Raw genomic sequence first — 12,292 nt, forward strand, 5'->3', positions numbered from 1 at the left:
TGAAACTTCAATGGCATTGTTTAATGATTAAACCAAAGAGCACACCTATTGAGTCAAATGGCTGAAGAAAAGCAATAGTGACCTGTAAAGAGGGATGCTCGCTAGAGTCTTCAGCAATCTAACAAACAAAACAAAAGACATCTGGCTTAATTTCTCTGAATTATTCCCAGCCACCCTTGGTTTAGAATCCTACGCACTGTGGTTCTGCATAGACGCTGCCCTTTCCAGGGCAGTTCACATCAATCTGTCTCCAGGCTATTTCCCTCGACTGTGGCAGGCTGTTATCACTCGTTGGTCTTTTCGCCCTGTATCCTCCCACTGTGAGCTAAACCTAAATTCAAATATTTCCACTTTCTTTTTTTGAAACTGAACGATTTGGGGAGGTCACCTAACCCAAACCATCAGTTACTCCATTTGTAAAATGGGGATAACACCTTCGTCATAGGGATATTGTAAAGATGAAATGACAAAGTGTGTAAAGATTGCCTGGAACATCTCCGGGCTTGGTACTGGAAATTATCTTCCCCAGAGGGTTTGCTAGTGTTGTCCATTGGAGGCCAGTGATTAGATGTCGGAGGTTTACAGGATCCTCCCCAACAACCCGAGAATCGAAGAACTCTTTTAGGCTTTGGAGATCACCCACCGCTATTTTCACGCGTGGGCAGCTGGCCGAGCAGGGATTGCAACCCGACTCTTCTTGCGTGCGCAGCCGGCTGCAGGTGCGTGGGCGTGAGCCCCGCGGCGCCGGGAGGCGCGGGGAGGGGCGGGGCGCGGCCACCCGGCACACTCATTCCGCGCGGTTCCCTATCCAGGACCGGGGGTTGTGTGTGGATAATTCAATCCCCGTGGGACTCGGCGTCAGGCCTCGGCCCAGGCTTGGTGGATTGGCTGTCTCGCTTGCCCGCCCTCAGCACTCACACCCCCACCCCCACCCGCGTCCCAGGTGGCTCGGGCCCCTGTGGTGATCTCTGTTTACGGAGAGAGCCGGCCCAAGTTGGGCTCCATCTCTGCACTGGCTGGCTGCTCTGCAGAATCCTGCCTGCCTGGAACCCGCGGGGAAAATCCGGCTGAACCCACCTTCGCCCTTTCCCTACCCCCAACGCCGGGAGAGGTCGGGTAAGAGAAAGAGGGTTTGGGAAGGAGGAGCCCCCGGCCCGGGGGATCCTGCTGCCCCCCATTCCAGGACCTCACGCGCACCCAGGACTTCTATCCCCAGGCCTGGTTCCCGCGCCCATGCTCGGGGCGACGTGCCCACCCTGGGCGAGCAGCCCGAGGCTGGATCTCAGGGACGTCAGCTCCCTAGCGGAGGCCCAGGCGTGGAGACTTCATTCACAGGTGTTTCCCCACCCCAGCAGACGGCGATGACCCCCAAGCCAGCCGGACCCCCGGACGGGGGCTGGGGCTGGGTGGTGGCGGCCGCAGCATTCGCCGTGAACGGGCTCTCCTACGGGCTCTTACGCTCCCTGGGCCTTGCCCTCCCCGACCTCGCGGAGCACTTTGAACGAAGCGCCCAGGACACTGCGTGGGTCAGCGCCCTGGCCTTGGCCGTGCAGCAGGCAGCCAGTGAGGGGGGGCCCTCGAGGTGGGAGGCGGGAACCGGGTGGAGAGGCCGTGAATGTAGTGATGGGAGACAGGAGACTTGATTACCAGACAACCTGAGAGCTACTGGTGGAACCAATTTCTAGAAGAGTGGGTCTTGAGGTCAAAGGGAGGAGTTACCAGGCCAGACAAAACAGCCAATGAGAAGTGTTGGAGATAGTTTGGGGGTCCTGGGGCATGTCTTCGTTGACTCCGCCCCCTTCTAGGCCCAGTGGGCAGCGCCCTGAGCACTCGCTGGGGGGCACGCCCCGTGGTGATGGTTGGGGGCGTCCTAACCTCGCTTGGCTTGGTCTTCTCGGCTTTCGCCCGAAGCCTGCTACACCTCTACCTCGGCCTGGGTCTCCTCGCTGGTAAGAAGAATGGGATGCCCGTATGCTACAGGGGTTATAATGGGGACAGGAGCTTCTTGTGGGGTAGGGGACCAAACCAGGAGGAGAGAGAGAGAGAGAGAGAGAGAGAGAGAGAGAGAGAGAGAGAGAGAGAGAGAGAGAGAGAGAGAGAGAGAGAGAGAGAGAGAGAGAACGCGTGGAGAAGAGAAGCAGGGCTAAGGAATGCTAGGAAAACCATCCTCATACCCTCATCCTGTCCTATCCATTTGCAGGCTCCGGCTGGGCCCTGGTGTTCGCCCCTGCCCTGGGTACCCTCTCTCGGTACTTCTCCCGCCGTCGGGTCTTGGCGGTAGGGTTGGCGCTCACCGGTAATGGGGCATCCTCGTTGCTCCTGGCACCTGCCTTGCAGTTCCTCCTTGATACTTTCGGCTGGCGGGGTGCCTTACTCCTCCTTGGCGCTGTCACCCTCCACCTCACACCCTGTGGCGCCTTGCTACGACCCTTAGCTCTCTCTGGTGACCCCTTGGCCCCACCTCGAACCCCCTTAGCTGCCCTTGGCCTAGGTCTCTTCAGGCGCCGAGCCTTTTCAATCTTTGCTTTGGGCACCGCCTTGATTGGGGGCGGATACTTCGTCCCCTATGTGCATTTGGGTCCTCACGCTTTAGACCAGGGCATGGGGGGTTACGGGGCAGCGTTGGTGGTGGCTGTCGCTGCAGTGGGAGATGCGAGTGCCCGACTGGTCAGCGGATGGCTAGCAGACCAGGGCTGGGTGCCCCTTCCGCGTCTTCTGGTTGTGTTTGGGTCTCTGACTGGGTTAGGGGTACTGGCAGTGGGACTAGTGCCCACTGCGGGGACAGAGGAGGGTTGGGGGGCTCCCCTGCTAGCTGCGGCTGGAGCCTACGGCCTGAGCGCCGGGAGTTATGCGCCACTGGTTTTCGGTGTGCTCCCGGGACTGGTGGGCATTGGAGGTGTGGTGCAGGCTACAGGGCTGGTGATGATGCTGATGAGCCTCGGGGGACTCCTGGGCCCTCCCCTGTCAGGTAAGGGCAGAGTCTGGAGATTCGCTTAAGACTTCTGCCCCTGGGATGCCGGGCCTCTAAATTCCTTTATCCCTCTTCTCAGGTTTCCTAAGGGATAAGACAGGAGACTTCAGTACCTCTTTCCTGGTGTGCAGCTCTTTCATCCTCTCTGGCAGCTTCATCTACATGGGGCTGCCCAGAGCCCTCCCAACCTGCCGTCCAGTCTCACCTCCAGCTACCCCTCCCCCTGAAAGAGGGGAGCTGCTCCCAGTTGCACAGGTCTCCCTGCTCTCGGCAGGGCGCGCTGACTCCTCCCGGGATACCGCTTGTTGATAACTTTCTCATTTGAGCCCCTTCCCTAATAAAGGATTTTTATCTGACTCTGTTGAAAAACAAACAAACTAGCTGAAAACAACTGGGCCCCAGTGGCTCTGGCAGTAAGGAAGGATGCCTGTCCAGTCAGTTTTCCTTTGCTCAATCCTTGCCTTAAGAGGGTCTTTGAGAAGTTGTGAGCTAGTCATTTTCAGTTTGTTAGGGGACATATCCTAAACCCCATACTTTACATTTTTATTTATGTGGGTATGTGGAGGCCTGATCTCTTGGAGCTGGACTTACAGGCAATTGTGAGCTGCCTGGTGTGGACACCCTGAGCCAAACAGGTCACCAGGAGGAGCAGCAAGCAATCTGCTGAGCTCTCTCTACAGACCTACTTTTAAAAAGATTGACATTTATGCTATATGTGTGAAAGTTATATGTGTTATATGTGTGAAAGTTATTTGTGTGAAAGTATGCCCCATGTATATGGGTGTCCACGGAAGTCAGAAGAGGACACCAGATCCCCTGGATCCGGATTGATAGGTGGTTGTGAGGGTGGCTCTGGCCCTCTGGAAGAGCGGGAAGTGCTTTTAACTGATGAGCCTTTTTTCCAGCTCCCAAACATCATACTTCTTCTTGAATTTGATTTGCCTTTGTTAGCCTGAGAAAAACAAAAATCCACGTGGGTATGGTTGTGAGTACCTGTAATCCCAGCACTTGGGAGGAGGCCAGGTCTCAAGTTCAAGAGCAGCCTGGGCTACATGGTGAGGCTCTGTCTCAAAGTACAAGAATCTTAGGTTGCAGCTTCGGCTCCCAAGCCACCTTCCTCCACACATAGACTTTTCTCTTCGTTTTTCCCTTCTATCACAGGACTAGTGGAGAAGAGGGAGCTAAGTGGACGGGAAGGAAGAACTTGGGTCACCAGAGCTCATGGATGTCTCCACTCCTTTGTTCAGCCATGGCCCTATTAGCTGCCCCAAGAACCTGGACCTCCAGCTCTTTTTGAGGTTTCAATTATTGTCCAGTTTCCTTATTTGTTTTATATCCAAGGAACACCAGAAACCACATATAAAACATGAGAAGACTCTTGGGCTTTGATTCTCAGATTTGATTCAGAACTCAGTGGGCTGAGATCTCCTGGAGCCTTCAGAAAAGCTTGGGAGAACAAAGGAGATGATATAAGAGTCATCAACAAAATACAAAGGGTTGGCACATAAATCGCAGGAACCCCAGGTCTGCTGGTGGAGGCAGATCAAGAATCCTAAGGCACTATGCTTCTGTGGACGCATGCCTTGATGGGGCAGAAGACCTGGTGCTGTCAAGCTTTGGCTTTCCATGACCACTGCCCCCTGGGGGAGTTCAGTCTTCTCCCAAGCCCTCCTTCTTGGGCAGGGGAATTTTGGTATCCAGTGGCTCTATTACAAGGTCCTTGGGTCTGGAGGTAGAAGCTGAGATGCAGGAGAAGAAATGGGGCAAAGTGGTAAGAACTCCACTTCCAGCAAGAAGGAAGGCCCCAGCCACCATAAAAGAAGCTGTGTAGTTGCCTGTCACATCCCGGAGGTAGCCTGGGTCCAAGAGAGAAAAAGAAACACAGATGGGTGATCTGCACACTGGGGCTAATGGCCTAGATTGGTTTGGGGGCAAAGGAAGACCCACTGTCTTAGAAGAGATGCACTTCCCAAGGTAGGACTGAATGAATGTGAAACTCTAGCTGCTTAAACAGCCTCAAAAGACCATTTCAGCTACCACCCTCCCTGTAGGACCTCCAGACCAGCCTGTAGGGATTTGGTGAGCTATAGTAAGTCAAGCATAACTGTGTGTTTTGTCCTGGCAACAGTGGCCCTTCTAAACCTTCAGTTAATAGTTAAGAGGAAGGTGTTTAAAGATCAGAAGGTTCTGGCATCTTGAGCATGGAGAACTTTAACCAGATGTTTCGGACATTTGGGAGGAGCCCAGTGGGCCAAAGAAAAAAGAAAAAAAGACAATGTTAAGTCAAGCTAGGTCTTCTAAAAACTCAGCCTGCAGTTTCACCGGGGTCCTCTTTGTCTTTCCACTGAGACCTTCTTAGACCCAAGTTCTGTCCTCCTGTGAACCACCTCAGGACTATTGTGACTGGCTATGCGGGCTGTACAGGACAACATACTAGAGTGCAGTATTAACATATACCAGAGTGGGAACAGTTCCTTCCTCCAATTATGCAACATGACATCCCTGGCCCAGTTGGCATCCCCACTTTGCTTACCTGATAGAGGAGCTCCCAATAGCCCCCCGATGCTCTCTATCATCTGCACCAGTCCCAGGCCACAGTAAATCCTTCCAGTCCCCACCAGTTCAGGAAGCACGGAGAAGGCCACTGGGGTCAGGGCCCCTGATGTGAAGCCATAGGCCACAGCCAGAACCACCAGGGTTGTGGGAGCCTGCGCCACAGGGAACAGGGCTAATGACACCCCAGTCAGGGTTGTCCAAAGCATCAGCAGACGTGCCACAGGTCCCGGAACTGCATCCCCCAGCCAACCAGATCCCACACGGCCTATGAGGTCAGAAATGGCAGCCACTGATAGTAGGAAGGCAGCAGGCAGCGGGTCCCAACCCAGGTCCTGCAAATGGGCCACCAGATGGACGTAGGGAATGAAGTAACCGGTGTTAATCAGAGTGAGGGCAATAGTGTAACGGAGGAAGGGGCCATGATGGAAGAGGGAGGTGAGCTGGGCCCCAGGGCCACCCACAGAAGTGTCTTCAGTCAGGGAGAGTGGGCGGAGTAGAGCACCACAGGCCATCAGATGTAGGGAGAGGGCAGAAACTAGCAAGAGGGCGCCCCTCCAGGCATAGTTGCTGATTAGCCACTGGAAGAGGGGGGCAAATGCAAAAGAGGAGAGGCCCACTCCAGTCAACGACAGTCCCATGGCCAGAGAGCGACGTCGGGAGAAGTAACGGGAGAGGCAGGCCAGGGTCGGAGTGAAGGTCAGGGCCCAACCAGAGCCTGTCAAAAAGAAAAAACAGGGAGCGGGTCGGGGACTTGTGGAGTGAAGGTCAGGGCCCAGCCAGAGCCTGTCCAAAAGAAAAACAGGGAGCGGGTCAGGGACCTGTGGACTTTGGAGGTGCTCAGAACACCCAGTAACCCCAACACTGCCTAGCAGAAGATCAGGCCCTGCTTTGGCCTCCCAAAGACTTAGGTTATTTTAGGGCTGGCTTTGATACTTTCTAGCTGTGTGACCTTGCATGTTCTGCTTACTCTACCAGGCTCATTTACCTCATCTGCAAAATGGGGTTAACACACTTTATGGCAGAGGTTCTCAACCTTCCTAATGCTGTGACCACCCAATCCAGTTCCTCATGTTGTGGTGACCCCCAACCATAAATTATTTTCATTGCTACTTCATAACTGTAATTTTGCTACTGTTATGAATTGTAATATAGATATCTGATATGCAGGATATCTGAATGCGACCCCTGTGAAAGGGTCATTCAACTCCCACAAGGACACACGACTGACAGGTTGAGAACCTCTGCTTTATGGAATCTGGGAAGACGAGAGACAGCAGTCTTAAAATAACTAAAACAGAACTTTGGAATTGGAGCCCCATCTCTACCGTTTCTGGCTGCATTAATCTTCCTTTGCCCAGGTGTATAAACATCGATAAACACTGAAAGCCTTATTATTTTTTAAATAGGCCAATGATATCTATTTCAGTTGATACCTAGCACAATCTTAAAGAAATTTTCCCTCTACACTCCTGTCCGATGGGTTTGGGCTTGTATTTTCTGGATTCATTATCTCTGATTTAGTCATCTAGTTAAAGAATTCCCTTCAGGGCACAGGTTCTCCCTAAGCCTTTTTGGAAAGAGTTGGAAGGTGACAATCCAGAGGCTTAAGATCCAGGCCTTGGACTTCTGCCCTTGCCCAGGGTCTCACCTGACAGCAGCCCAATACTCAGGTATAGGTGGGTCAAGGAGGTAGCAAATGAAGCAAGCAGCATCCCCAGCGCAGCCAAGATGCCCCCAGTCATCACCACAGGCCTGGGCCCCAACTTCGTGCTCAGGGCACTGCCTATTGGGCCTAGGGAATTGGAAGGGGTTCTGCGAGGTGGTCTCCGCCGTCCTCCCTCAGCATCCTCCCAACCCTTCGCTTTTCCCTTTTCTGGTCCCCAAATTCCCTCTTTTCCGAGGGTCGTAGGCCACCGAACCCAGGCGCAGCACTCACTCCCAAACTGCTGCACCGCGATCCCTATTGAAGCGATCCAGGAGACTCTGGCTGCCTGCTCCTCAAACGCCGCCACAAATTCCACGAAGAAGACACCGAAGGAACGGAGCACCCCAAACACGAGCGCCGACTGGAAGAACGCTGAGAGCACCACCATCCATCCCCAGCCCCCATCGGGGGGCTCTGCCCTGCGCGCCATTCGGGAAGGAACAAAGCTAGCGCCCCTGCCTGATCAGGGCTATAAAACCGCCCACTGTGACCCACCCACCCTGCAGGACGCTCGGCGCTTAACTGTGGCTGGTCGCTAGGAAGTTCCTGAGAAAGCGTGAGGCGCCTGCGCCTTTCCCCCAAGAGGAGGGAGGCCTACGAGCCAGGACCTGCCACTGCCGCTGGGACCGGTTAGCCCGCAGCAGAGAACCCAGACCCGGGCCAGATGATTTCTTTAGAAGCCAGAGAACAAAACTGGGTTCCGGCCACAACCCAGAGGAGAGAGTCTGGATGTTATCTTTGAGAATTCAGCACCTGCCTAAGTGGGCCAACATCCAACCCCAAGCTAGCCAATTAGGATGCAGGTTTCCCGAGCAGGGGGTGGACCCGGAGGGGGTGGGCGGGGTTTACAGCCTGGTTCTGAACCTGCAGTGAGAGGGGCGCATGCGTTAGGAGGAGCATGAGGCGGATAGATCCCACGTGACGAGGGACCTACCGCGGGTTTGTGAGGGAGCTGGAGTAATTCACGTTTCAAGACTTGCACGTAAGGGCTGCTGGTGGATAAACTGGTCCTGGCCAGGCAGGAACTCACTTGCTTAGTCAGGGATCCAAGAATTGTCAGGCAGCGTGGGTACGAAGGATTAGGCTATGAGGTAAGAGTCAAGAAAACTGATAGAGGGGCTGGAGAGATGGCTCAGTTAAGAGCACTGGCTGCTCTTCCAAAGGTCCTGAGTTCAATTCCCAGCAACCATATGATGGCTCACAGACATCAGTAATGAGATCTGGCGCCCTCTTCTGGTCTGCAGGGACACAGGCAGACAGAACACTGTATACATAATAAATAAATAAATCTTAAAAAAAAGAAAAAGAAAACTGATAGAGCAGCTCCCTAGAAAAGCCTTGAAAATTCTGACCTCACGCAGGGTCCGAGATGGGCAGAGGCAGAGAAGAGCCTGCGATTCTAGCTGCTCCAGAGGCAGAGGCAATCTTATGGTGCGTGGGCAATTTAGCTAAACCCTGTGTAGGGGGGTGGGGGCATACTTGTTGGACCCCTGGCATTCATTTCAGTGATGGGGATTTGTTCCTGTAGTTCTATCCCCTCTGACAGGAAACTTGCTGGTCACGGAGACCAAAAATAACCGGAGAGGAAGGGTGGCTGCCAGATCATCCAGAGTTCCTCAGTACCACCTACCTTTCCTCCGTGGTGCTGGAGCTTTCCCTTTGCCTTCTAGTAATGGCCATTTCCTAACCAGTTTTGATCTCATACTGAACTACACAAGAGACAAGCCATAATCCTGGTCACTGGAGCAGTCAGCCTCGTTCCTCTAGCCAGGCCCCTAGCAAGCACTCCCTCACCTCATGACAACAATGACTTGGGCTTTTCTGTCCCTTTATTAAATCTCAGGCTCCCCAGGACTGAACTTGCAACCTTGGGTTCAGAATTCATACCTAGGCCAGTCTCAGGCCTGTGGGGAAAGAGGCAAACCATGGGGATGGGATAAGGAGCTATGCTTTTTGTTTGTTTGTTTGTTTGTTTTTCCAGACAGGGTTCCTCTGAAGTCTGTCCTGGGCTTGCTCTGTAGACCAGGCTGGCCTCAATCTCACAGAGACCTGCCTGCCTCTGCCTCCCGAGTGCTGGGATTAAAGGCATGTGCCACCACCTATGCTTTTTTAAGAATTCATGCTTTCAGGGGTGGAGAGATGGCTCAGCAGTTAAGAGCACTTGCTGTTCTTTCAGAGCAGCGGGTTCAGTTCTTGCCTGCACCTACAGTGGTCAATACAATGGCCTGTAACTCCTGTGCCAGGGCATCTGACATTCTCTTCTGGCCTCTACAGGCACCATACCAATGTGGGTCACTTACATTCATGGAGCAAAACACTCATACACATAAAAATAGATATATACACCAAGTTTGATTGCACAGGCCTGTTTGCATCCTCAGCTATTTAAGGGACTGAGGTAAGAGGATGGCAAGCTCAAGGTTTGCCTGGACTACAGAGTGAGATAAAGACCAGCCTGAGTGACATAAGACTGTCTCAAAAACCCAAGGAGGGGCTAGAGAGACGGCTTAGCAGGTAAAGGACTTGCTTTGAGACCCTCATGACCTGAGTTCAATCCCTAGAATCCACAGAAACATGGAGAGAACTGACTCCACAAAGTCATCCGCTAATTGTCACATGTATGTATGCACACAAAACATCATATACACATACACTATAATAAATTAATTACATTTATGAAACTAATAGTCCCCTCCCTAAACCCAAGGTTTTTTTTTTTTGGCTTAACAGGTAGAAGTCCCCAGGCACCAAGAAAAACCAAACCATATTAAGTTTTTCAATTGCATATATGGAAAAATAAAATAATTATACCAAAATGCTATGGGTCTGTAGTCTTGTTGCAAGTAGAATCATAAGTAGGGATATGCCAATGGTATAGGAAATAGTTGAATCCCAGGAGTCAAGAGTCCTGTCTTGAGATCTCTAGATTCAGGGCACAGTCCCAATCTTGACTTTACTACTTATTACTTGGTCAATAAATCTTCCTCACCTGTAAACTGCAGAGAATACTCCCTGCTTTTGAGGGCCTCCAGGGGGCTAAATTAGTCTGGGCACTAAAATGCTTTATTTAGAACCTGGCATTTAATAGTAGCTGGTCTTATTTTTAATAGGGGACAAGCTGGAATGGAAGGTGACAGAAACTTTTGCTTAGTATTTTGCTACTTTTTTTTGTTTTTTAAATATAATGTAGGTTATGGACTTATTTAAAAAAATGAAGAAATCCAGGCAATCACTAAAATAGATTATCAGGGAGAACACTAGGCTGAAGAAGGAACACGGCCACAGCCTGTAGTCATTGGGGTGCTTCTGAGGTCACATTCATCTTTGTCACAGTTGAGCAAAGTCCAGAGGGAGGTAAGCTTAGAATTAGTGACTTCTGGCCTTGGGCTAGAACACACCTGTGCACCCTGCACACATGGGTCACGGGAAAAGACACATGTGTTGGACATTAGATCAATTCCAAGACACCAGGGCTGGGCGGTGGAGCAGGCACGTTGGCACTTACGTACTCCGCCTTCTCCTAGCTGCTCTAGCTCACCTCTGTTGTTCTTATGGCACCCAAGCCCTGCCCATTTTCTTTGGTGATGGCTGTGTGTGTGATGGACGAGTGGGTGGGTCGAAAGTTAAGAACTTGTGCTTGCACAGATGCATTTCCCAAATCCTTGGTGCTTTCCTACTTTCTCCCTGTGCCTCCACACCTCAGTCAGGAAGTGACTTCAGACCAGCAGGATGCAGGTGGCTCCGGATAAGCTCCATGAAGTCACTGGTTCCTACACAATGAGCCGGAAGGCTAGGGCAGGGAAGGGAGAATAAGGACCATTGAAGAGGACTAGTGGGATGGAAGAGTGAAATGAACAGAATCCAAGTTGTTATATTTTGGAGCCACTTTCCAAGTCCCCACGTGTCCCCTCCCCCCAACAAACAGAAGCCTAGGACACACAGAGAGGGCGAGAGAGGCTTCTTTATTCCAAGGATCTAACATCGTCTCACCCAGCACTTCCCACATACCCATCTTCTAGACAGAAACCACAATACCTTTTCAGTCTCTCCTCTGCTCCCCCTCTTCAATTTTCCATTCAGGTGACAGGGGAGTAAAAGGGAAAGTGGAAGAAAGGGTTTCTCACCAGTCCCCAGCTGACGGCCTTAATTCTGGAAGCTCTGCCTTACAAATTCAAACCTTCATACCCAAGTCCTATCATCAAATAGGTCCCAGGGCAGCAAATAGGTACCAGGACTATAAATCAAGGCTCCCAAATATCATCTAACATTCCAGACACTCCATCTAACCAGGGAACTCCATCCATAACATTTTTATCAACGTGGCCTACACCAAAAACTGCAGCCCTCAGCTAACCTCACACACTATCTGGCGACTGTTCACATAGAAAGGGGCATTTGGCCAATCCAGCAACCAGTCTTTTAAAGCCTTGAAGCTTGTGACTCCAGCAACAATCCCCAATGACAACAAATCCAGCATGGAATTCAGCCCCCTTCATCTTCCCATGTAAAGTCCAAGTATATTCACTGGTCGAAGACAGGAATGTAGTGGGGGAAGGAAGACTGAGTCACAGACCCAGATACTCATGTAAGAAAATTACCAAGCACCCATGAAAGATGAAAGTTCTGGAATCTGGACACTTTCCAGAAGCTGTCCAAAACCAAAACAAAACAAAAAACACATTTGAAGACAAAGGGTATATATACTAAACCCCAAGGAACATTCAAATCCAGCTGCTCATGCAGTAAAGAATGGGTCAGACTCGTAGTCAAGGTAAGGAATGTCATTAATTCTCCCCAGGTCAAAACATTCTTAGAAACTGGACAGATAAGAACAGGGCCTATAATCTCTGGTACAAATCTTCAGCTCTCCATGGACATACTAACTCAGCCCCAGTGGGAGGATCACGGGCTCAGCTTAGAGGCTTCACAGGTTCTGTCTGAGAGATGAACACAGTACATTCAAACACAGGTGGGTAGATCAATGGGACAGTTTAGATGCTATGCCTTTTGCAGGAAAGACTAACCCACCTCCATTTAGAATGATGAGGAATCCAGTCCCC

At 51.5% G+C, this 12,292-nt stretch overlaps 2 protein-coding genes across 4 annotated transcripts; one reads left to right on the forward strand and one right to left on the reverse strand.

The window, feature by feature from the left end:
• The first annotated feature begins 835 nt into the window (after positions 1 to 835).
• On the forward strand, positions 836 to 3,327 carry Slc16a11 (solute carrier family 16 member 11). Of its 3 annotated transcripts, none has more exons than XM_027426950.1 (5): positions 836 to 1,116; positions 1,217 to 1,563; positions 1,806 to 1,949; positions 2,201 to 2,968; positions 3,051 to 3,327. In XM_027426950.1, the coding sequence occupies exons 2-5, from the start codon at positions 1,362 to 1,364 to the stop codon at positions 3,278 to 3,280; spliced, it is 1,344 nt and encodes a 447-aa protein (XP_027282751.1). In that variant the 5' UTR covers positions 836 to 1,116; positions 1,217 to 1,361; the 3' UTR covers positions 3,281 to 3,327. The 3 variants fall into 3 exon arrangements, with proteins under 3 accessions (XP_027282751.1, XP_027282749.1, XP_027282750.1); XM_027426948.2 differs by having other exon boundaries at positions 975 to 1,116; positions 1,353 to 1,563; XM_027426949.2 differs by having other exon boundaries at positions 977 to 1,116; positions 1,356 to 1,563.
• Positions 3,291 to 8,027, reverse strand: Slc16a13 (solute carrier family 16 member 13). The gene is made up of 4 exons (XM_027426946.2): positions 7,464 to 8,027; positions 7,176 to 7,319; positions 5,505 to 6,242; positions 3,291 to 4,827 (listed from the first exon to the last, which is right to left on the reverse strand). Exons 1-4 carry the CDS (start codon positions 7,660 to 7,662, stop codon positions 4,622 to 4,624), a joined length of 1,287 nt encoding a protein of 428 aa, XP_027282747.1. The 5' UTR covers positions 7,663 to 8,027; the 3' UTR covers positions 3,291 to 4,621.
• Between the last annotated feature and the right edge of the window lie 4,265 nt (positions 8,028 to 12,292).

This window comes from Cricetulus griseus, chromosome 7 (assembly GCF_003668045.3).
Source record: "Cricetulus griseus strain 17A/GY chromosome 7, alternate assembly CriGri-PICRH-1.0, whole genome shotgun sequence".
Lineage (NCBI taxonomy): Eukaryota > Metazoa > Chordata > Mammalia > Rodentia > Cricetidae > Cricetulus > Cricetulus griseus.